This window comes from Dermacentor silvarum, chromosome 2 (genome assembly GCF_013339745.2).
Source record: "Dermacentor silvarum isolate Dsil-2018 chromosome 2, BIME_Dsil_1.4, whole genome shotgun sequence".
NCBI lineage: Eukaryota > Metazoa > Arthropoda > Arachnida > Ixodida > Ixodidae > Dermacentor > Dermacentor silvarum.
Window position 1 is genome coordinate 168812006 of NC_051155.1, and position 26388 is coordinate 168838393.

At 46.1% G+C, this 26388-nt stretch overlaps 2 protein-coding genes across 4 annotated transcripts in view; one reads left to right on the forward strand and one right to left on the reverse strand.

Moving 5' to 3' along the window:
• Window positions 1–7485, forward strand: part of LOC119442083 (NF-kappa-B essential modulator) — a 34227-nt gene extending 26742 nt beyond the window's left edge. For all 3 annotated transcript variants that reach the window (XM_049661873.1, XM_049661874.1, XM_049661872.1), the window contains exons 12-13: window positions 2044–2089; window positions 5183–7485. In XM_049661873.1, coding sequence (XP_049517830.1) covers window positions 2044–2089; window positions 5183–5290 — 154 coding nt within the window. In that variant the 3' untranslated portion in view covers window positions 5291–7485. The remainder of the gene's footprint in view (window positions 1–2043; window positions 2090–5182) is intronic.
• A 4293-nt stretch (window positions 7486–11778) lies between these two features.
• Window positions 11779–26388, reverse strand: part of LOC119440546 (uncharacterized) — a 38739-nt gene continuing 24129 nt past the window's right edge. Inside the window, exons 5-6 of the mRNA XM_049662964.1 lie at window positions 21153–21358; window positions 11779–12603 (exon numbers count right to left, since the gene is read on the reverse strand). Coding sequence (XP_049518921.1) covers window positions 12363–12603; window positions 21153–21358 — 447 coding nt within the window. The 3' untranslated portion in view covers window positions 11779–12362. The remainder of the gene's footprint in view (window positions 12604–21152; window positions 21359–26388) is intronic.

Consider the following 26388-nt stretch of genomic DNA (forward strand, 5'->3'; position numbering starts at 1 on the left):
GCCCGACAGCCGAAGTATCGATTGTGATGAGCTATACAAAGTAAGAATAGTAGTTTTATCGTCTGTATAAACTTGTAAACATTCGGTTATTAACTAATTAACAAACATGGTGTCAGCGCCCACAGGCAAACATGAACACATCACACTCGATGAGCGCGGACACGCGCAGTTAAGCGCCGCTGCAGAAGCGAGCGAAGTGACCTTCGTGCCGTTGTCTATCGCTTCAACCCAAACTGAGCGCCGAGAACACGCAGCACGCACAAAGCCACGAGCCGCCGACGCACCTACACTGCGTAGAGTCTGCCCCCACGCAGATCGCTTTCAAGATACGGCCCGCGGGACTGCGCGCGTGCCGCCGCGCGGTATGATGCCAGAGCACAACGCTGCCCTCTACCCCCCCCCCCCCCCTCCCTCGCTCCCTCGCTGGTGCCTCGAGCGCAACGAAAGGAGGCGCACTTCCTCCCTGCTTTTCTTTCGCGCGCGAAACGCGGTCGTCGGCTCCCCTCGCACGCTTTCACTCGCACATTCAGCATACGGCCGCGCGGCTTCCCTCGCACGCTTTCACTCGCACATACAGCATACGGCGCGCGGCGACGTATGCTGTATGCGCGGCGCCGTATGCTGTATGTGCGAGTGAAAGCGTGCGAGGGGAGCCGACGACTGCGTCTCGCGCGCGAAAGAAAGCATACGGCGCGCGGCGACGGCGTTATCGCCCTTGGACTTTATACGGAACATCTATGAGCCAAAACCAATGTTAGGGCCGCAACGCGCCATAAACATCATCTTTAGATAGCAAAAGCGGATATCAAAGGCCATACTTTTGCTGGCGGAAACCGAAAATACGTAATAAATGTCGCCCCCAGCACTTCGGGCGGCCAATGCCATCGTCAAGCAACCAAGCCAAGCGACATGAAAAGTCAAAATGGCCGCTCGGGCCGGCTCGGTGTGGCAGTTCGCAACGTATGATGCGGGAACGGTCCCACAGTTGCGACGTAACAGCGGGGTTACCAATGCATTGGGTTCTATGGGAGCTGTGCCGGGACCGGCCGAAAACGACGTAACAGCCGGGAAAACGCAGCACCCGGGAACGTAACAGCGGGGTTCTACTGTAGTTGAGACCACCGCACCAATAGGTGGTGCCGGAGTCCTTTGATACTTCTTCACTGCTCACGAAACTTCTCCCGTCGCGCTATGGGAGAGTTTAATACGCTGAGAACAGTGACCGTGCAGCAGCTACGAGGAAGCTATGAGTTATGCTCGCAATTCCTTCACTCGCACAATCAAAAGCAGCAGCAGACCACAGAGACGCACATGGCAAAAACAAAAGAACTACCCATGGCAACTAGGACATATTTCTGGTTCATGCAATCGCTTTTAGTGTTTGCAGTACACAAAAGCACAGCCTTCGAGATTGGCTTCCGTTACCTTGAGGAAGCCGTTTTCAATGATGCGATTTCATTTGATCACCACGTAGTGTTGCCAGCAGACTGCTGTATGGTTCAACTGCTATTGTTCCGTAGCAATATAAAAAATGCAATTGCGCATTTTCTACTTCACTGAATGGGCTCAAGTTTTGCCAGGTTGCCTTCGAGACTTGTATGGTTTAACATGCAAAATATAATTCAAGGTCTAAAATTTTATGTCATCGCCAGTTAATGTGAATAAATTTACATCCTGTGAAGGTAAACTTGCAGGTGTCACTTTGTTCTGCAAAATCAAAGACAATCTGCATTTTCTTGTTATAAAATTGGTTTTACATTAGAATTGGGGGGCACATTTTCTTGCCTCGAACCTATAAAAACTGAGGGTGCATTGGAATTGGGTAAGTACAGTACTACCTTGCACTGTGAGTGGACAGCGGAAATTTCGAGATGCCAGTGAATGCCCATCACTCCTTTGACGTATTAAACTTGGAGGTTGCTTCAAGGGAAGTTTCTTCAGAATAGTGTGATTGATAGTGTAGTTTTTGCTCCTGCTGCTTTACACTGTCTGCACGGTCTGCTTACAGCCACTTGTGAACTTTGAATGACCTTTTTCTCGCAGGTCTTCCGAGTCCAACTCTGCATCGGCACAGCAAGCTGGTGCTCAGGTGAGCAGCTTACTTCTGTACATATTTCCATTTGGTTTTACTTTCGAGCAACAAGAGTTTGCTTATCGAGTGAGCATTGAAAATATGCTTTGTGGGACACTGACCAGAGATATTAGGCTAGAGGGCCCCGCACCAGGCCTCATTGGTAATTTGTTTACACATTGGAAGTTGTAAGGCGTTGTCTTGAGATCGTTTTACCGCAAGAATTTTTCAAGTTGGTTAATTATTAGATAAAAGAAATTGAGATGCCAGGTTGCCAGGAGGAGAGCTTCACTGCCAACATAGACACTCTCCCCTTTTGCCTCAACTAGCGTTCGCAAAAGATATACAGTGGAACCTCAATGATACAATCACGGCTAATACGAATTTCCGGATGATACGAATTTTTCTGCGGTCCCGGCCGAGCCCCATTACTTTGCAACGTGCTAGAAAATGGTTACGAATCGATTTTCGACCCGCGTCGGTTGATGCGTTATCGGTGCCGATGGCACAGGGCGATTCTGGGTTTCGCTGCTGGAGTCACACGGTGCAAGATAGTGCGGCACGTAATCCACGGTGCAAGGTTGCGCTCGTTCAGTCGGGTGCTCCTCCTCTTCTCCCGCTAATCGCCGCATTTTTCTTACCGTAGGAGCGCTTCCGTATTTCGAAGGCGTGCTTCGTCCAAATTTTATTCGCCAACGAGCGACGATCCATCACTAACCTGGGAGTTCTCAATAATCCGAATTCTGTGTGTCAAGTGAAGACGCCAGCGTGGTTTACGAAGCAGACAACTGCGGTTACCATCTTGCCCCTGCCACAGCAGCAACCAATGGAGAGACGCCTTTCAGCACGGTAGCCAATTAGAGGCCCGCTTCTATCAGAGGGCCCGTGTGACTACCTATCGCAGACCCACGCTTCTTTGGTGTTTGTGCGTTTGTTACAAGTTGGCGACGACGGACGAATTGAGAAGCGGAACGGCGAAACTTTGAGCTTTCGAACGATACCAAGATGGCGGCGCTCGGTGGCGGGAAATACGAGATATGGCTCCGTGAACTGCAGTGATGTTGCGCGATTTAAAGCTGTTTTCCCGCCCTGCACACTAACGAATTAAACTTCTTTGGGCACTTTCAGTGTGTTTTCAGCCAAACCATTTTGATGCAGCGTAGATTAGGCGTTGCAGATACCCAAACGCTTGGTTTTCAAAAATCGATTTTTCTCGCGATTTTCGCGATCTGATCCCCGCGTCCCCCCTTAATTTAGCTAGTTTTAATTGTGTTTCAATGATACGAATATTTTTCGTGACCCCGTGAGATTCGTATCATCGAGATTCCACTGTATTTTCTCTGCCCTCTCCTGTACCTTAGCGAAGTGACTGCATTACATTTACATCACAAGCCCCGCCTTCTCTTCTCTTTATTCTTCTCTTGCTCTTCTTGCAGTGTGGAGCACTTCCAGGGGCAGTGTTGTGCATTCTGTGTTGGATGAGTTATGCAAGTCATGTGCCAAATTCGGTGACGCTGCAGGCAGTGTGTCTTTCATACACGCATTTGTGCGTATGACTTTGAATCTCCAGAAAAAGCAGGGCTCCCTCAGGAGGGAGGGCATGCGGGTTTCAGCAGTTGTTACATGGTGCAGCCATTTGATACTCTGTAGCATGATTGCCACAGGATGACCAACGCACCGGATTTCTTTGTTCGCAATGCTCAAACCTGGGATGAGGGACCCTTTAAGCTAGATACCTAGATTGTTCATCTGGAATACCAAATAGGTTTCTCTTGCAGTGAGGTGGGAACATTTGAGCCAGAAATGGGGCAAAAATGTAAGACTGGTGATTATGCCAGCTTGAAATCGTTACGCCATCTCCTTTTGACAGTTGATTTTGAGACGTTCACTTGGCACTGGTTTAGGGGTTATCAGAAGAGTAGAGTTACGCTGTGTTCTAAACTGCAGCTTAACAGACCATTGCAACTTTGGAAACCTGTCCTGCACGAAACTGGCCAAAATGCATAAAAATGCAAGGAAGTTTGTGATGTGGAGTTGGCATGGTCTAGGCACGAGACTAAAAAAACAAAACAAAAAAAAACTCTAGTCATCATTTTTATTGCTAATATATGTTTTTCCTTCCAATGACATGACAGTGGGTGGGGTTTCATTGAATTCTTACAACTCTGGACTGATTTCACATTTTATTTTAAGTGGCTCAGCTAAAGAGCAGTAAAGCATAAACTCAGCAATAAAGTGGTTTAGATTTGTGAGGTATTGTTTCAAGACTGGCTCTCTTCGTTTGGCAGAAAAAGTCGGTAACTAGTGGAGAAAATGAAGGCCAATATTTCCATTTCTGAATTTTGCACTTCTACTGCAGCTCATGCAAGTCAGTGTGTAGTTGCACATTTCAAGGTATTCTCGTGTGGTTGTCCCATTTTTGTCAAAAAAATGTTCTTGAAGCTCGCTATCCTAAGTCATTGGTTCCTTTATAGTACAGCGTAGTTCTTGTTTATAGGTGAAACTGTGCAAGTGCTCCTCAACAGATGCTGTTGGAATGCATGATGTCACATAAATCTAGTGTCCAAACAACGCTGACCCTCCAACATTGCTTGTAAAGTTCATTTGTAAATCACTCGCATGCAGACATGAAGCTCAGCATTTGGTTACTATTATTTAGAATAACTTGTGTAGTATTGGGAAAGAAGGATGTGTATTAACAATTTGAACGAACAGTTTAAAAAATAAATTGCAGTCTTATGTGCCAAAACCACGATATGATTATGGTATATGCCGTAATGGGGGCCTCTGGATTAATTTTGGCCACCTGGAGTCCTTTGATGCGCACCTAAATCTAAGTACAGAAGCGTTCTTGCATTTCACCTCAACGAAATGCTGTAGCCATAGCCGGGATCGATCCCACGACCTCAAGCTCAGCAGCACAACGACATAGCCACAAAGCTACTGCAGCAGGCTGCGAGCAAACAATGCATGTGCATACCTGAGGGAGTGTGCACATGCGCGTGTGTGCGTGTTTATTTGCATGTGTTTATGTCCATGTGTTTCCACATTGTATGATCGTGTCAGGGCATTCTCTCGCTTCTGAACTGAGCCTGTGTATGCTGTGTGCAGGGAATGGAATCGCAGTTGCCGTGTCCTCTGTGCATGGAGGTTTGTTCAACGCGCTCGCTCTACATTGCCCACGTCCAGAGCTGCGCAGACGGCCAGGAAGTCCGCTAGACTCGATTGCTGTCAAGCGCACATGCGCCAGAAAGGGAAGGGAGCCTCGGGGACATCACCTCCTTGTGGATATGACCTGCCAGATTGTTCTTTAGTCAGCCTGGAGTCTGAAGCAAGGGTCAAGTATGAAATTGTCAGTTTAGGCACATGGAAGCACTGTTTGCAGCCACATGTTCTTCGTTAACACTCGGAGATTGTCGGCTATGCAGTGATCCTTTTATTGGCAGTACAAAGGCAGGCTTCAAAATTAATTGGCTCAAGAAAAAAGAATGCACCAAGTTCTCTTTTGCGTCTGCTGAATTGCATCGTCTTTGTCTGAAACACCTTAGCCCACTTTTGTATATTTGGTTATGCGCTCGGACGAATTGATGTTGCATGATTACAAATGTGCTGCAATTTATTATTTTCGCCTTATGGCACAATTTTCTGTGCACATTCTTTTCCTGCTAATATAGATATGCAATAACAATGCTAAAAGTATTAGTGTCTTAAGTGCGAGTTAACCACCCATATTATTGTAGCGTACTGATGGTCAGTGCATATATCTTCTGTATTAAAGCTTTTGCACAGGGAAGAGAAATTCCTCCTGCTGCCGTTGCTGCAGCAAGCCAGTGTATTCCTTGTTCTCTTAAGTTAGCCACATGCATGTTAAATGAGCGTGAAACTCTGGAGCTGTGTCGGGAATGTTAACATGTTTTACATGCATCTTTTGCCAACCCAGCTTTTCAGATGAGTGCAGCTGTGTTCAGTGCAGACTGCTGCTTCTGGTAAATTGCGCACTGAGGGCATGCTTGCGCATTGTTTAATTATTATGATTGGTTGCAGATACACACTGCACTATGCATGTTAATTGCTTTATCAGAACTGTTCCAGTGCTCGTTCATTGAACTTAATGTCAAGCTGTTGCACTTCTTAGCTGCAGCAAAGCTGCATCTTGTGGTTGGAATTTACGCTCGGCCGTACATGCAGTTTACTGACCGTGGAAGCCCTATTGTTAAGCTAGATTTTTCATGAATGCCACCGATTGCCATCCAAGCACGTGATGCCGCAACATGGTTGCTTTTGTTATTAGTGACCATAGTAATGATATGTGTCACAAATGTGACTTTACTGTGTGAATTATTTTATCTAAGGGAGGTGTTGCGGTAGAAGAAAGAGTCTGTGATGTGTAGCATGAGTATAGAAGTGCTGCGTGGTGTAAATTTGTACAAAGAACAAGCAAATGCTTAGTGTAGTTGTGACACCCACATGTTTTGTAGCTTGTCTTTTTTTTTTTTTTTCATATCTTGGAACACTTCTGCATATTTGAGAGTCACAAAGAAACAGCACATTATTGCAATGAAATTGCAGCATTTTGAAAGCTTCAGTTATACATATAACTATTGACAAACACTTATGTTTGTAAATACAGTCAGGTGCATTAGGGGTTAGATAGAGGAGATTAGTGGTAGATAGCCTGTTGCAGTAATCTAAATGTGCAGAAGCTTACATAAATTTTCAAGATAGCTGATGCATGATGCAGTGGTTGGGTATGTATAATATTGGACAAGCATTAACAAAGTTTTCTAAAGCCAATTATTATTATTATTCTTTAGAAAGATGTGCATCCATGTTTACTGTATCTAGTACTGTCTCTCCAACGTCTACATCTGTGGGTGCTTGGTATTAAAGAAATAATCTTTGTCGTACAAAGCTTGACAATACTAGAGTGTAGATTTTGAAAATGTTCTGTGAGCTTGTGCTATATCAGGCACGTTTTTTTTTTTTTTTTTTATCCAAACAGTGACATAAGCACAGTGTTTGTCTAACTTTTGATGAAACCTTAATCTGTAGCTGACATTGCATTGCTGACTAATGTGTGCTCGGCTTGAGTATACCTGACAGTCCTTACATCAGGAGTGTCAATCCAAAGGCTTGCATTGATTGCTGATTTGTACTAGTTAGTACTTATGTGCGGTGAAAGTCTTGTCGGATTGCTTGTTCATTGATACCGTTCTGTAGCTTTGAACATACATATGTTACGTGTGAAGTGCTTTTTATGCTCAGTCAATTACTGCAGCATGCATCTTTTCAAACTTGTCGCCTTATTCGGCATGCATATATACGGCTGTACTGCATGTGTATTGAGCATGTAGGCATGAAATGAAAAATATTGACACCATTTCAAATGATAATAAAGATGCTTTTATTCTGTCTATGCTAGTTTGTTTTACATTTGAACATCTCTTTTCACTTGAATTTTATAAAAGTGTAGTAGTAGTACAAAAGCACAGCATTTCTCTGCCTGTTTAGCTGCAAAACCTGCCAACCTGAGAACTGAAATATTCGTAACAATCACGCAAATCCGACAATGAAGGGGAATAGTATGCATTCTTTTTTTAAAGTTTTCCCTAAGCGCGTACCTTTTGTGGGATACACATGCACTTTGTTAACGGTGACTTACTTTTAGACGCAGCACATTGTCTTCTTCAGCGGCTTTGCTGTTGATTTCGCCTGCTTGAAGAATTTGTTTGAATAAACTTGCCCGAAACAAGTACTCTTCTGGTATATAACATATTGTGCTAGCATAAGAGAGCGGCTCAGGTACAATTGCAATTTCTTTTTTGCATGTATTTTTTTAAAACCTTGCGGCACACCATCGTTAAACACCTTTAATGTTTTTTCGCAAACTTATTTTTCATAAAACTTAGCACTACATTAATAAAATCACAGAACCAGCCCAAATTCGTAAGCACTACAAGAACTTTGACAGAGTTGACAAGTATGTAGCTGCAATGCTTCAGAAATGCTTATACGTACAGATGCATAATGACCTCCCTTGTTAATTTGCAATATTCAAATCATCAAATAAGCCCTAACGTAGTGGGCACCTACTTAGAAAATGTGATGGTGATCGGTAGAATGGGCTATGCCATTCAAGTTGAGTACAGTATGTTTTCTCTTGTCGGATTTAGTCGCTGCTGACACAAGGCCTCGCACACAAATGTTTGAACTTTGCCAGCTGTAACAAAGCTGCTTGCTACTGTTTTTCAGGCTTTGGTAATTTCGAACAGCACGTGTCCACCAATTTTTAATTGAAGAAGAGGAACCTGTGTAGCTAAGCTCAGTGAGCAGACAATAGACAATGCTTTAATTCCTCTAGTGCACCAGCCACCTTTGTATCGAAAGGATTCGGAGCAGCGAAACTGCTAGAAGCTGCAGACGCTGACAACAATATTACAAGAATGATATTGACATTTTTTCTTACATACATTGCAAATTGTGCACCGTGTTTGTTCTGTTATCTCTTAAAGATGGTTTGTTAGCTGACTTTGCAACCGCTGTGTAGACAAGTTATGCCCCAAACAACCACAGTAGGCAATTTCACTGACACACTTTCTCTACATAAAGCATTGCTTGTACTGCACATTTGAACAATGCTTCTTTAGTTCAACACTGCATCTGTGCCCAGTATTTGTGCCAGTTTGTTGACAAACAATGGAAGAAAGCATTTAGCCGTCACTGTCGTACCGTTGCTACATCGCTCTGCTAAAATGTACTGTGCAGGGACCCTTTTCATAATTGTAAACTATAACTTTCCCACGAGGTAGTTTGCGAAGCTAACGACAGTGTAGTCATTTCTGCAATCTGCGTATTTAACACCGTTTGCTTAAGACACACAAAATGTAGACATGGCCCTCGTGATGAAATCATGTGCAAGAGAGAAGCACCTTAAGTGCAGCTAGCATTTATTAATTTTAATCATGAACGGTGCCACCATTAGTAGGCCAATTGTGCTATGCAGAGAAGTGCACTTAATTACGAAAATTTTTATACTGTTGGCTGCTGAGCCAGGTGACATAAAGCTGGAAAACTTGAATTTGTGATAAGCGCAGCAGGCTTTCCTATGGGAAATCATGCAGTGATGAAAGCACGAACACGATAAGTGCCTCTTCTGGCTTAGCGATGCCTGCTTTTGGATCCACGGGATGGTGACGCCACTTTTGATCAGCCTTGCGTTATTGGCCTTCCCCACTACTTAATACGGCACTTGGCCGCACTAGAAGAGCTGTGTACTACGTAAGTGATCCAAGCTTGAGATTTCTTGTGGTACGCACAGATAAACTCGCACATTTTGCCTTGTATATGTTGGGCCAATTCCTTTTCTCTGTGCCAGCACAGAAATAATAAAAATGCATGAGCTGCAAAGTTTTTTGGTGCAGAAATAAGAAAGGAAACAATGCGCGGACATCATGACCATACCTGCACATGTGTCCTTAACATGTGCATTTCATACTTATTTTAGTATTCTGCTGCCTGCCAGCATTGGACAATGCCCCAAAGACATAATTTGCACTTAATAGAAAAAAAAAATAAGGCAGAGTGCTCAAAGCTGCTTACAATACAATGGAAAGCTCCGTGGCTATTAACAGTTCCATTTGGGTATGTCTATAAAACACTAACAGCAATCATTCTGTTGCAGTCCTGTCATTGAATGGATTGCCAATCTTTTTCTAGGTATTTGGACATTTCTGACTGCATTTGGTTGCATTATGGGCATTGCTGGGTGTAAACTCAGTAAGAACAGTTCTGGGAATTTCAGGAAAATTGTATGACCCGGCAGTCCAAGAAGTGTGATGCAGCAGAACGGTAAAATGTGAGGGATCTCATTGTTTCTGTCGGCAGCACACATTGTCAATTCAAAAGTATCATTGAGCTTTTCGTGACACCGTGGAGGTGTGTAACACACATTATCGTGCAGGTTCTCAAAGCCAAGAATGCATCATAACTGTGGCTTATGCTATGCCTGATAAACAGCCTTTACTGCCAGCATCGCGTTGCGTAGTTCTGTGTAATGTAGACAAACACATGCAGGTGGAGAAGCGCAAGCTTAGTTCTTTGACACACATTTAGTAAACACCATGTGGCTTTGAAAGCTACCTGAGATAGTCGCTGGCAGCCAGCTATAGCGATGGAATTGCTGCGAGTTCTGCCTGCTAGTAAAAAAACTAATACCCCTTTCCGCGGGGTATACAAAATACATAATTTCACACCCACCAGTTGGTGGTTTTTAAAGCCTGTGCTGCCAAATATAAAGCAAGTTCGCAGTCTATACTGTCTCAATGTTGTAGTGTTAAGGTGAATAGACTCAAGCATTTTTCTGTACGTTTAACGACTGTGGCAAGCCATACGTACAGGGCGTTTCAGCTAACTTGGGCCAAGCATTAAAAATACAAACATAGGCGATACCCGTGTCGTATTCGCGCAGTATTGTTTTGAGCCGTATGGAGCAAGTCATGATATTTTTTCCAATCCACCAAGCTGGGTAATTAACAAAGATTGCCTAATTAACTTCTTAATTAACTCTACCGATAAATCTTCAAGGCAAAAGTTGGAGCGCTTGTTCAGAAACATAGATTATTTCATCTGTGCAAAGATAAATGCCCTGTTTAATGTTTTTCCAGCCTTTCTTTAAAGTGCACGAAATTTAAAAAATACGTGACTGCCGGCTAACGCGTCGCGTTTTTAGTGCCCTCAAATGTAAGTTGAACAAATTAGCAAAGGCTGCTCCGCGCACAGAGGTTGATTGAACAGACTGTCGGTGACTGCGATCGTGTTTTTTATCTCCGTCCTTCATCACACTGTCACCCTCTCCCCCTCCATCTTGTTTCTTCATTGGTCTGGAAACAAAAAAAAAAAAAGTGCCTGCGCTGCATCAAATGCTGCCTCCGGTCCCGTATCGCATTCGCACGTGGCAGCCGCTTTGTCGTAGAAGAATTCTTTTTCTTAAAACGGTACGGCTCCTTTTGTTACTTAACGTCCATCGCAGTCACCGACAGCCTGTTCAATCGACCTCTGTGCGCGGAGTAGCCTTTGCTAATTCGTCCAACTTACATTTGAGAGCACTAAAAGCGCGGCACGTTAGCTGGCAGTCACGTGGTATTTTTAAAATTTCGTGCACTTTAAAGAACGGCTGGAAAACCATTAAACAGGGCATTTACCTTTCCACAGATGAAATGATCTGATGTTTCTGAACAAGCGCTACAACTTTTGCATTGAAGATTTTTCACTAGAGTTAATAATTAAAAAGTTAATGAAGTAATCTTTGTTAATTACCCAGCTTGGTGGATTGGAAAAAATATAATGACGTGCTCCATACGGCTCAGAACAATACTGCACCAATACGACACTCGTAGCGCCTGTGTTTGTATTTTCAATGCTTGGCCCAAGTTAGCTGAAACACCCTGTATATTGTGACTGTAGAGGAATGGTTTGCAGTACCACTCCCAAGGTGCATCATACTCTACTAGCATCGTATGATACTTGAGCATGCTCACATCATGCTTTAGTATATAAAGAACGAGACTTTTGGCGGCACTGCTTGTGACAAAACAGTGTTTTTCATGTCGGCTCACATGAAAGTCGGAAACTATAAATTGATCTTGCCATTATTACTTGCATGTACTTGTTACAGTTTTGCAACTACTATACAATGTTTCACTCCCGTAATGTGTAGTTAGTCTATTCCTTCAAACTACACTGACATTGCAAAATGTCACGGCAGCTACTATTGTAATTTGAACTCTGCTAGGCCTAAGCATTGAAGAAATGACAGCAGGTGCCCTTCTCATGTCAGCATGAACAACGCCAGTCCTGTTAGCTTCGTTCCCTAAGAAATAGCGAATCGAACGAGCAGTGTACAACACAGATCTCTACAAACGTTCCATTGGTTAAACTTCTTGCAGCGACTGCTTTCAAAATTCGTGTTTTATAACAGTGTCACAGTTTCTCATTTGCAAAAGGGACTGTGGTCCTGGACTATCTGGCACTGAGTTCCACGAACTTCTTCGTGGTTGCCAACTGCTTCAAGAAAAGGAATAATAGGAACGAACCACGACGTTTCGTGATATCGGGCGGTCAGTCCAGTTAGGATATGAGGCTGTCCAGTATGTATCTATTACAGAGCCGTCATGCTCTCTAAATTATAGCCGTAGCGGAGGGTCGGCTTGCACGGACGTTCACCTCGATGGTATACAGATATCCTCGCATCGTCGATCACTTGAGTTAGTGTTCAGCGGACACGGCGTGATGTTCAACAGTCCTCGTTGGACGAAGAGGCCGGGCTGAAGACCCTCGAGTACCAGTGCGCGTACGATGTGGCGTGCAGCGGTCCCTTGAGCACGAGCCGGCGCCGCGGTAGGCCCATCTCGCGATCCACGTCTTCGCGACGAGGGCAGGGCTCGGCTGGTGGTCGGGCCGGCCGCCGTTCCACGCGCTCCACTGGTGCCATGGGAGCCTTCGCCTCGCCGCACGAATGGCTCACAACTCTTCGCCTGATGGGGGGGGGGGGGGGGAGAGAGAATTGGATAACGACTACCATCATCACTGGGAGCGACGGACGGACAGACAGACCTCACAACTCTTCGCCCCGGAGGGTATGAGAGGACTACCATATGGTTGACAGTAATGGGAATCGTCATCATTCTGACTGCATTGACTAAGAGGCTGACTGATTGATTGGGCTTAAAGGGGCACTAAAGAGAGACACTAAATCAGTTTAGACACATAAAGTATTCTTTCAAATCTGTCTGATAATTTGCGGCAATAACTTGAATGATTAGAGGAGGAAACGATGGTCAAAGTTCACTGTTTGAATTTCGCGCCGTAACTCCACCATCCACACGTCCGTGTGCCATCACGGATTTCGAAGTACTTTTATTTTTATCCGTATTTTAGTCGTTTTAGCTCAGTAAAGTTCCTGAAACTTGTCAAGTTCAGCCTTTGGCTTTTTTGGGAACACAATGTAGTCCATCTCTACCGATAAAATAAATAAATAAATAAATAAATAAATAAATAAATAAATAAATAAATGAACTGGCCCCAGCAGATGTCGTCAAAGTGCATGACGTCACGGCAAGCTCGTGCGAGAAGATGAGGTGGCGTTGCATGTTTTCTGGCTTACCAAGTTCCTCTTCACAATAGGAATGGCCTTTTTGGTTTGTAGGAGGGTAATTTACTAATATGACTTAAATTTTGTCTCTTTAGTGTCCCATTAACGTGCCACAGTAACACAGTCGGGGGCCACTTGCTCGTGAATATTTAGGGTTACTATGCAGAACCATCAAAGTCAACAGACAATGAAGCGAAGGCAAGCATCGGGGAAATTAGCTGTGGTTCAAATTGAAATGTAGAAAATAAAAATTGTCACAGTTTCACCCTAAGGGCGAAGCAACGAATGCAATAGCAGCACATAGCGATGTCATACGAAGTAAGGTGAGCGGCTTTGGTAGCAATATGAGTTGTAGTAAACATGAGCTTAGTAAGTAAGCAGGTGTGCTGCGGCGTAGGCAGACCGACATGAAGAGAGACTCGATGACCACGACAAGGCGCGTGTGAAACGCCTGCGCACTACGCTCACATCGGCAGCGGAACGAAGAACACTTCCCACGCTCCACTACGAAGCCGTTTGAGCGGAGCGTTAGGGTGCGTCTACTGCTTGCTCTGTCTAGGGGGCCTACATGCAAGCGCTAGCTTTGTCGTTTTACAGCCACGCTGAGAGCGCGTGGCTGGCGTCTCTGGAAGACGCGCGTGTCAAACAGTTTCACCCGAAAGACGAAGCATCAATTGCAATAGCAAATTAGTAGAGAGCTATACGAAGTAAGGATAGTAGTTTCATCAGCTGTATAAACTTGGACATGCAACAGCACCAGCTACGCTCAGGATTCCTCAGGAGTCCCTTTAACTACACGTTAGAGACCTTAAGGCGAAAGCCACGGTCATGCTCATGACTATGACTTCGACCATCAACCTTTAGCCGTTTCCTTCACTTAGTACCACATCCGAACCAATTCCATTGGTTTTTGGGTGTTAATCTTTTTTCGCTGAGTCATTCTCAGTTTTGCTGAGTCATGCTCATAATTATGACTTCTACCACCATCCTTTAGTGTTTCCTTCACTTAGTACCCACGTCAGAACCCATTTCAGTGGCTTTTGAGTGTTAACGTTTTTTTCACTGAGTCATTGCAATTTATGCTGAGTCATGCTCATAACTATGATTTCTACCATCATCCTTTATTGTTTCCTTCACTTAATGCCCACGTCCGAACCAATTCCAGTGGTTTTTGAGTGTTAATCATTTTTCGCTGAGTCATTGTCATTTCTGCTGAGTCATGCTCATGACTATGACTTCTACCAGCATCCCTTAGAGTTTCCTTCACTTAACCAACGTCCGAACCCATTTCAGTGGTTTTTGAGTGTTCATCTTTTTCGCTGGGTCATTGTCATGACCTACATGACACGCATGTCATTACATTTATGTCATGACCTATCACTTATGTTCGTCATACACTCCTGTCATACTATGCCAATTTTGGTGCCTACCAAGTTAACGAAACGACCATGAGAGCACCAGGACGTAGGTGGCTGTTTCATACCTACATGACATGCATGTCATGACATATCATTTATGTTCATCATATACTCATGTCATAGTATGCCAATTTTGGTACATACCACATTAACGAAACGACCATGAGAGCACAAAGACGTAGGCAGCTAGATAGATAGATACTCTCAAAGTAGCAAATGTTCGCCAAGAAATGCTCCGCATTTAAAAACATTCGCAGTTTCGCCCGAAAGGCGAAGCATCGATTGCGTAAGCAAATTAGTAGAGAGCTATACGGAGTAAGGACAGTAGTTTTATCGGCTGTATAAACTTGAACACATTCGCTTACTAAGTGAATTAACAAGCATGGCGTCAGCGCACAAGCAAACATGAATAGATCACACCCGATGACCGCACACAACCGCTGTCAAAACGGTGGCGTGAGCAAGCGCGTCATCAGCAGCGAGCGAATGTTCGTTCGTGCGGTCTATCGCTTCAACGGAAACTGAGCGGCGAAAGCACAGCGCATACAAAGGTAGGAGCCGTGTTGCAGATCGTTTCAAGATACGGTGCGCGCGACCGGCCCCCGCCGCTCATAGTAAGCAGTTGCTCGCAGAGCAGAAGCCCCTCCCGCGCTGCCTACCCGCTTTCTTCCTTTCGCCTGTGAGATTCCAGTTCCCCTTGCGCCCGGTCGCAAGATACACATTTGGCGCCGAAGCACAATGTCGCTCCTCCCTTCCCTCCCTTCCATCCCCCCACGGCCGTTCTCTCAACGGAAGAAGGCGCGTTTGCTCTCCGACGTGCGTTGGCTCCTCGTGAAAGCGCGCGTCCCTCACATGCTTTCACGCGCGCATAACAGCATAGAGCGCGCGGCGAGGATTTTATCGCCCTTGGACTGTATACGGAAGCTCACGACGACGCCGACGGTAGAAATTCGCTTGGAGTGTCCATATAATTGCCATCGCAATAATAAAGAAAGGGGAAATGAAAGTGAACGAAAAGCTAACGTGCCATCGGTGGGAGCCGAATCCACAACCTCCGCATTACACGTGCTTTGTACTATTGTCGTAGGCCCCCTGCCTACCATTTATTAGGGAACCTAGCTTGCTGCATGCAAACACAACACTTGCACCTAAGCTGCCTACATACGTGCGCGACTGCGTCTGTTCATTAGGGACACTTGAAACACAGTACCCTAGATGTGCGTGTGAAGGCTCCCTTGTAAAGAGGAGGAAATAAACTTTATTGTAGACGAGGGGAGGAGGAGGTGGGAGCCGAGACCAGGCGGAGGGGGATATTAGCATTCCGTTTATCGAAAGCTTGCGCCATCTCTCGGTCTAATAAATGCGAAGCATTTCTTGGCGAACATTTGCTACTTTGACAGTATCTATCTATCTATCTATCTATCTATCTATCTATCTATCTATCTATCTATCTATCTATCTATCTATCTATCTATCTATCTATCTATCTATCTATCTATGTATCTAGCCGCCTACGTCTTCGTGGTCTCATGGCCGTTTCGTGAACTTAGTATGTACCAAAATTGGCATACTATGACATGAGTATATGACGAACAAATGATATGTCATGACGTCGTCATGACATCATAGGCGTATCTACCGGGGGGCAGGGGGGGGGGGCACTGGACCCCCCACTGTCAGGAGTGGGGGGGGGGGGGGGCAAAGTATGCCATTTGCCCCCCCCCCCCCCTTTTGAAAGCGGGCACTTTCGGATGCATGCCGGAAAGTCCAGCAAAACTACAGCTGACGCTAAATTTGCTTTCTTAATAGAGTGGCCTCGTAAGTAATACTTTTCTTTACTAAGTATCTCTTGGGCAGCGAGGATTGTCTCTTGTGCCTCCTCGTGGCGCGCTCTAGCGGGCGACGCGCGGGATTCTCGATACGTACACGCTTGCATTGTGGAGAGACCTGGCGCTGGACAGTTCCCGCCCTAAAGAATGTGCACTTGCGCTACTTGCATCATGCCCACTTTTTATTGCGATAGCAAATATATGGACACTTCAACGGGATTTCTGCCGTCGGTGTCGCCGTCGCCGTGAGGTTCCGTATAGATTCCAAGGGCGATAAAATCGTCGCCGCGCGCCGTATGCGCGAGTAAAAGCGCGCGGAGGACGCGCGCTATCACGGAGAGCCAACGCACGGCGGAAAGCAAACGCGATTGTCGCGCGAAAGGCCGGGGGGGGGGGGGGGGGGGGGGGGGAGACGCTGTGCTACGGCACCAAATGCTTATCTTGCAACCCAGCGCAAGGGGAACTGGCAACGCAATCTCCCACGCGAAAGCAAAAAAAAAAAAAAAAAAAAAAAAAAAAAAGCGGGGAGGCAGCGCGGGAGGGAGGGGGGGGGGGGGAGCAGCTTCTACTCTGCCAACAAATACGCTTGCACTGGCTGTGGTGGCCGTCGCCCGCACCGTCTCTTATCTCCACACGGCTCTGACCTTTGTAAATGCCGCTCAGTTTCCGTTCAAGCGATAGACCGCACGCTTCTTCGCCCGCTGGCTGCAGCGGCTGCGCTTGCTGCCAGTTTGACAGTCGTTGTCTGCGGTCATCGAGTGTGATCTATTCATGTTTGCTTGTGCGCGATGACACCACGCTTGTCAATCCAGTTAGAAAGCGAATGTGTCCAACTTTATGCGGCCGATAAAACTACTCTACTATCCCTACTCCGAATAGCTCTCTACCAATTTGCTATCGCAATTGATGCTTCGCCTTTCGGGCGAAACTGCGACATTTTTTTGATACCGCCTAACCGTATTTGAAAACACATTCGGCTTGCTGTTTTTAACCTGCGGGCGAAGGGAGAGGTCCGGATAATGTATTACAGTCAGCCGCGCCCAACGATTGGTGTGCCTTATACGGCATGAAATCGCTGAATTATCAAATGTTGGAATTATTGCATCTCCGTCCAGAAATAGTCTACATAGCGTTGCAGTCTCCGTATCTTATCGCCATTCAAAAATCTAACCGAACCACTTAAAGGTCTAACTATCGAATTTCATTCTGTAATCACGACTTATCGGGGATATATGTTCGTGAAAATTACCTTGGTCGAACGTGCATTGCCATTTCCATACCAATAGAATACTGCATTAAATTATTTCTAACAACATGTGGCACTTCCTATTTTTACGATTTCATTTTCAGGCCGTTTCTAAATGAGAGCTACACTATAACTTTTTTCCCTACAGGAGCAAGAACAGCAGATATTTCATATTTTGAAGAAATGGAGGCCACTCTTTGGTGACATGTACCCAAAAAGGTTGCTTATGTGCTCGAAAAACAGTTACTGAATATTCGCTTTCTCCCAATTTTTCTGCGTTATACACGGCATTTAGTTGTTTTCCCACGATGTCCTCGGTAAACTACGCGGGGCACGATGTTTATATTTATTCGAAGTTGGAAGCAATGTTCTGAGTGAAGAGCGATTTATCTTTATTCTGTTTAGGTTCATAACATCATTTGTAGAAAGTTAGGGGAAGAAGAGTAGGGAGATAAATGGTAAATGTTATGGCGAAGTAAGATTTGTTCAGGAATTACTGGCTTTTTGAAAATTTCTAACAAGAAGGGCTCCAAAGCATTACATGCGGGCAAGCTTTCAAACAGAACAGTCATATACGAGCAACTTTTCAAACTGTGCCATATAATTGTAGGTAACTGAAACCTTTATTAAAACTGATCGAAAGAAACAGCTTCGCTGGAAATTTTGTTGTAATTCTGCAGGGTCGCACACATCTGCTGTCTTTTTTTCTTGTGAATATTGCAAGTCATTTATGTTGATTGTACTTGGTTGCGTATAAGCTTGACAATACTATTACCTTAACTAGCGATACATTCGTGCTGTAGACTTAAACAGCAGGTACAATTCTTTGTTTAATTAGTAAAATTGTCTATGTACATTTCTTTATTTGCGCTGCGTGACCCGCCGTGGTTGCTTAGTGGCTGTTGGGCTGCTAAGGGCGACGTCGCGGGCTCAAATCCCGGCCACAGCGGCCGCATTTCGATGTGGGCGAAATGCGAAAACACCCGTGTACTTAGATTTAGGTGTGCGTTAAAAAAACCCCAGGTGGTCCAAATTATTCCGGAGTCCCCCCTACAGCGTGTCTCATAATCAGATCATGGTTTTGGCACGTAAAATGCCATAATTAATTACGTGCGCTGCACTGCTACTCCTGGGCAGGGCCAGGGACCTCTGGGCACTCACTGCCTTTTGTCCCTATATCATATATAGATTTCATATTGTGTCAAGAAGTAAATGCAAATTGAAATAATTTTTCGGGCCTCCATGGTTCACCATGTATGATTGATAAAAAGGTCTATGTTTGCTAAACGTAAAAATAACTGACAGATGCATTTCCAGGCTTTTTCGCTTAGCGTAATAGTAATTCAATATGTCTATACTATATATCATATCATAAGAAGCCAACAAACATTGACACCAAGAACATAGGGGAAATTACTTGTACTTACTAATTGAATTAAATAAATTATAAATTAATGGAAATGAAAACGGATGAAAAAAAAACAACTGTCCGCAGGTGGGGAACGAACCCACGTCTTCGCATTACGCGTGCGATGCTCTCACCATTGAGCTATCGCGGAGCCGTTTTCCCATCCGCTTTCTGGGGTATTTATGTTTTACAACTAGAACCCTGGGAGTGTTAGCCAGCGCCACCACTCACAAGCCTAGGGGAGGATGTGGAACATCCTTTCTGCCACAGGCGTCACGTATGTCATGACACGCATGTCATTACGTTTATGCCATGACCTATCACTTATGCTCGTCATACACTCCTGTCATACTATGCCAATTTTGGTACCTACCAAGTTAACGAAACGACCGTGAGAGCACCAGGACGTAGGCGGCTGTTTAATGACCTACATGACACGCATGTCATGCAGTGGCGTAGCAACTATTTCTCGAGTGGGGGGGGGGGGGGGGGGGCAAACCGTAAACGATCTGACTATTCTCTCTCTCTCTCTCTCTCTCTATATATATATATATATATATATATATATATATATATATATATATATATATATATAGAAGAGTTAGTTCTAGTAAATGAACAGACATTCTCAGAAAATGGATTAAAGTGGATGTGAAAACGGCGCCGCGGTTCGCACGCGTAATGCGAAGACGTGGGTTCGTATCCCACGTGCGGCCAGTTATTTTTTCATCCACGTTCATTTCCATTTATTTACCATTTTTTTAAATTCAATTAAGAACTACGAGTTATTTCCCCTATGCTGTCCTTGGTGTCATTGTTTGTTGACTTCTTATGATATGACTATTAAAATTGGGGGCCCTCGGTTTCCTTTCTTCTCGTTCATGTTCACGCACGTACGCGCACACATACACACATGTATATATAGTTACTGGATTTTTCAATGGGCCAAGCGTATTTAGAAAAAAATGAGAAGCACAACTTCGCGGTTATCTTAGGTGTATTTACCCAACAGTTTCAGTCGGTCCACCGAGCGAAACTGTTGGGTAAATAAACCTAAGATAACCGCGCAGTTGTGCTTCTCATTTCTGTATATATATATATATATATATATATATATATATATATATATATATATATATGAACGAGAAGAAAGGCAAACGAGGGGCCCGAATTCAAATTGAATTCGAACGCAGCGATCTCACATGGACGAAAGCGATGTATGGTGCTTGTTGAGGGAAGTATGGGGAGACACGTGTATGCACATAAAAGTATGACATGCATCAAGCAGCATTTAGAGAATCTGTACCTCGACCTTGTTTCACAGTGGACAAGAATGGGCGCACCCCCGGTGGCACATACGCAATGGCTAAATTAAAAACAAATACAGTATATCAAAGAATCCATGAAAGAATTCACAATGCTCTATTAACAGATCGATGTGCTTTAGGGATATCTGTGAGCCGACATATTTCAGCTTTCATGTAGGAATCGTAGCGGGACATCCTCATACCAGAGAATTGGCCAAGAACGGGCACACACACAGTGGTACATGTGGATGGCTAAGTAAAAGAATACGTTAAATATAATTCACCATTCTACTAACCAATCGGTGTGCTTTAGATATTTTTATGAGCCCACATTATACGTTCAGGTTTCATGCAGGAAGTTTCATATTAAATTTTTGACGCAGTACAGGAGGTGCGCGTGCTAGCCAGCACGCTAAGATTACTTTCACTTAACCTTTGTATAATGCAGTCGAACACGGATATATCGAACCCACATATAACAAATTATTGTGTCTAACGAACAGCAGCGAAACCCCTTGAAAATGTTTGTATAAAACGTTTTATTTCATATATCGAATGACCTATATATCGAACTTTCTTGTGATCCCCCTCAGATTCGGTATATCCGGGTTCAACTGTATCATATCCACAAATATACCAGGTGACACAGCGACCGACCCAGCGGCAAAAGGAAAATGGGCAAATGAAACTAAAACAGAGACAGTTGTGGGATGCAGTGGCATACCGGCCCCTCTTGCGGATGTCGCTGTCGATGTACATGTCGGCGCTGATCTGCCACTGGCTCAGCGGGCCCTGGTAGCGGCCGAAGCCGCCTCGCAGCACCGATCGCGGTGGAAAGAAGGGCACCAGGGGCGGGCCGGTCGCAGCAGCCACGGTCGTGTGCAACGAGGCCGCATCCGGGGCCGTGGGCGCCAGGGTCCGCAGGGACACCTGCGCGAGCCGCGCGGCGATTTCCTCGAGCTGTACACGTGGTTCCTCAGTCCGGAGGTTATACTCGCACGGCACGGAGATACAGAAGTGCGCTGGCATGCAGTTAAGTGCTACAGGAGGAGGTCTCAAAGTAAAACTCGGGGAAACCTCGATCGGAACTCCGTTAGTTGATATTACAAGGCAGGTAAGTCTAAATTAGCAGTTGGAGTCCAAATAAATAAATGAACATAACGGAAACAATAAAACATTTCTTTATACGGTTAGCCTTTGTCAGGCCCGATAAAGGGGGGGGGGGGTGGTAGAGTAAAAGGGAAAGCGTCGGAATCTATCTTACGATGAGTGACGACGGTAATGCGTTTGCATTGACACAATATAGTGACACAACCTATTGCCACAATCGAAATGAGTTATGTATGAGGCGCGCACTGAAGCCGGACTCCTCTTTTGCGCTTCCTTAAGAACACTCAGCGCCATCTAGCGGTGCCGCCGCGAAGCCTGCGCATGGCCTCCGAAATGCATAGTGCGCCGATGCATGCGAACGCTGAGAAACGCGTCGAGCGGCAACCGGGCTCCTCTCTCGCGCTTCTTTCCGGACAGTTACTAAATTTGGCGTCAAAGACAAGCCAAGTGCGCCAAGGTTCCCCGCGCAAGTCGGGGAGCTTGACACTAAAAAAATACAACAGCCGCGACAGCAACAACAACAATACTAATGGCCGAAAACACACCGGCATCCCGCCCAACCACAACGAGCGTGCCCATGTCGTCGCGAGGCAGCTTACCCGCCGCGACGCGATCACCCAGAGGGCAGCCGCCGTTGTTGTGCGGGGCCCCAGCGGAGGAGTTAACAACACAACCCAAATCGCGGCGGACGGAGCTGGGGGCCACGGGGACGCCGACCGCGATATCGAGGAGCTTCCGACCTCGTACCGAGAGGTTCTTGAATACTACAGGAAAGAACGTATGAAATATCCACAACCCCACGGGCGGCTGGACAGGTCCCAGGCAGTCGACCTGAGGTGGTTGCAGACGGGCACTTTCACCAACCCCTACCACCTGCACTGCGTGTGGCCCGCGCTGCACCCGTCGCCCGGCTGCCCGTAGTGCGAGCACGAACGGGCTGATACTGGCCCATATACTTTGGGAACGCCAACGCCCTGAGGAAGAAGGACCAAGAGGAAGGGGGGAGACAATAGCAGGACCCTCTGAAGCGGGGCGCCTCGCTGAGAGATGGCAAGCCGTCCTCCTCAGCGAGGCACCCGAGGACCAGGAGTGGGCCGTCCAGCGGGCCAGGGCCATTGCCGAGGATCTCGAAAGATTTTTCTCCATCGATGGACCCCTAGCAGCATAGCCCCGGGCACCAACAGCCATAACCGTTGGACAAATAAAGTTTATTCCTATCCTATCTAAGCGTCTCAACGCGCTGGCTTTCCCGCGAGAAAAGGTGTCCTATGCCGCTCGTCGACGCATGCGCTCGTGGTGTAATGGTTTCAACATCAGGCTTTTCTGCTAGAGATCCTGTGTTCGACTTCTGCCATCGGACAATTAAGATAATGCGTATTTGATGATTGATAACGCCGTACATTGTTAAAAAATGATGAGTTTCCAAAGTCACAAAGCCGTTTGGAGCCAAAAGGACGAAGTTTAGGCAAATGCATGTTCTATACCACCAATCCCATGCTGGCTGAATCACCTTGGTTGCAGCTCCCGTAGACATTTTTCCCTCTAGTAATTAATGTATGAAACTCACTCGTAAACTACTTCTTCGCTGCACCGTTCCTAGATGGCGCCATACCGTTAAACACATTCGGCGTTAGAGAAGATGTGCCTGGAACTTGGCAAGAAAACTTCGCTTTAAAACTTTGAGTGCTTTGTTCATACCATGATTATCTGCATGTACACATGTGCATGTTGACGGTCATGTTGGCATGTTTCTCCACACAAGAGCGTCTGCAATTCTACGGCTTTTCCGATGGCATATCTGCTAAAATAAACGACTTTTTATGATACTAGTTATTTAGTTCAAATATGTTGGATGGTTATTAATCACGTTTAATAAACAGCGTTTTAAAGTAGCGGAACTCAATATGGAAACAAGACATGAAATGGTGTGCTTGTGTGTTTAGATAGCTGTCCAACACCACGTTTCAACGATAAGTGTCAGTAATATTCTAATCTGTAAAATATGAATTCACCTCTTCTCAGGACCATTTCACATACGGAATTAGGCTACACTTCTCACGAAAGGCAGCTAGGATAGGACTTTCATGTAAGGCAAAAGATGAACAGCCGAAAATATCATGTCAGTAGATCCTTTAGGTAAGGCACAGTGCGAATCCTCTGCGTAAAAAGTGCTGTATTGCGGTCCAACAAGATATATGAATACATTTGAAAAGGCCTAGAGGCCATTTTCTGCTGATGTAGTGTGCACTGGTTTTGCATTGGATTGTCTGTGGGACAACCAGAGTATGTCCATCAGAAAAAAGAATAAATAAATAGGGACGTCCACTGGATGTACAATTACCCCAAGAAGGAGGTACAGTGGATGTCCAGTGGACATAGAATGCCATTTATGTCAGGCTCGTAATCAACCATGCAGTGCAGCGACAGCTACGAGGCGTGTGCTAAGGCGATACCACGTGCGCCGCGTGCACCGCATATATAGTACACAATATTATTTATAGTTCCGTGCTTCGGGCGTCGGTTATATTACAGGTTTAGTATTGTAAAGTGCTGCACAAATGTTTGTATAGTTTCTAACGTCCCAAATAACTGCTTGTAATACACGCCTCGATGTCAGAAAAAAGTGACAGCGGCGCGATACCCGCCACCAATGTAGTCCCTCACGAACCTTGCCGATTGCCGATCACGTTTATCATATATATCCACGGTAAGATTTTCACGAATGAGCAGTAAGATTACTAAAGATGAGGATATGTTTAATTAATTACTCGCGTGCGGTTAGCTATATAAGAAAGAAGTGAATTCACGGACTCCTTTGCTGTGACACGGAGTACTGAATTGGAGTTGCGCTGCAGTTCTCATGAGAGAAAAAGAGAGAGATTATTTTGATGGGTCACGGATGAGGGGTGGGATGAGGAGGGTATATATATATATATATATATATATATATATATATATATATATATATTGACACGTATACATGTTTATCTTTCACCGGTGGCCGCTTTCCACCGGCTAACAGATGTTAAACGTTATCGCTCGGCGCAGGACGCGCCTGTATCGGAAGTTTCTAGAACGTTATCGATACTTCTTTCCGTTGCCTGTTTTCACCGACGCTTATGTTATCTGATTGTATGACCGACGCGGATTGTTTAGAACGTTCTGGAAGACAAGCGGGCATCAGGGATTAATCTAGAACCTTCGATGACTCAGGTAAAAAAGCCGACGCGTTTCGCCGCTGATCAGATTTTCGACGATCGCCGACTGTGTTCACCGCTATCTTTGTGCTTTGAGTGTAGCTTGCTTTTGTGGGCATAGGTTCGCCCAATAAACAACCAGTTTTGTCATACACAGTTTTACGACTGTTTTCTTTACCGTTACTACTACGTGACATCTGGTGGAGATGCTGGGTACGTTCATGCGGCGAACGCCCCCGCAAAGCCGCGATCCAAGCCCCAAACCGGAGGACAACGCCAACGTCGCCAAGGACCATCGAGCAAGCCGTAGGCAGCAAGGACTTCTCCCGGAGTACTGACTTCTTCCCGAGAAGACCACAGCGATCAAGGCGAAGTCAACGACCCCAATGGCAGCCCCAGCGTCCCCCATCCTGCTCCAACAACCTCGGGAGCCACCGACCTTCCGTGGATCATCGGCTGAAGACCCTGAAACCTGGCTGGAGACATACGAGCGGACCGCGACGTTCAACAAATGGAGCGACGACGACAAGCTGCGCCATGTCTATTTTTCGTTGGATGACACTGCTCGGACCTGGTTTGAGAACAGAGAGACCACCCTGGTAACGTGGGACCTTTTTCGTGAGAACTTCGTGAGGACCTTCACGAGCGTCGTACGAAAGAAAAGGGCAGAGGTTCTCTTAGAAACCAGAGTGCAATTGCCGAACGAGAGCATCGCGATCTTCACGGAGGAGATGACTCGCCTCTTCCGCCACGCCGACCCCGACTTGTCTGAAGATAAGAAAGTTCGGTTCTTGATGCGGGGTGTCAAAGAGCAAATATTCGCTGGATTGATGCGCAACGCGCGCCCAAGACTGTCGCCGAATTTCTTTCCGAGGCCACAACGATCGAGAAGACGCTTGAAATGCGCGCCAGGCAATACAACCACCATGCCCTGACCAACTACGCTGATGCTCAAGCACTAGGCGCCGACGACCTGCGCTAGACCATCAGAGCAGTCATTGGCGAGGAGCTGCAGAAGCTCTTTCCCGGGTCGCAGCCTCAAGGGGCATCTATCGCCGACGTCGTCAAAGAAGAAGTTCAGCGCTCACTTGGAGTTCCCGATGTGCAGCCGCAATCGCCGCAACCCCAGCCGGAAGTGCTGACCTACGCCGCCGTTGCCCGTCGTTAAGGCTCCCCTTCACGCTCGCGCCAGGGCCCCGTAACGCCGCAGTTCCGTCGTCCGCCGCCGCCGCCAGCTACGCCCGCCCGTCGCCCAGCGTAGGTATACCCAAGAAAGACGGACATTTGGCGCGTCCCCGACCACCGCCCGCTCTGCTATCACTGCGGAGAAGCTGGTCATGTCTACCGCCGATGCCCATATATATACCGCGAGATGGGCCTACGAGGGTTCGCCGTCAACGCGCCACGTCCACAGCTTGGCGAGCGGCCACGTGACGTCGCCGACTACATCGCCGGGACGCAGTGGAGACCCCGACGTCCTTCGCGTTCGCCATCGCCATGACGCTACCTGTCGCCGCAACACCGACCATACACTGGCCCAGCCCGGGGCCGGTCCGTGAGCCCCTATCCGGGAAGCTAAAGGCAGCAACAGATGGAGGTGCGGTTGCTGTACGACGCAATGCCGAAGATCCTCCGCCGACGACGAAAAAGATT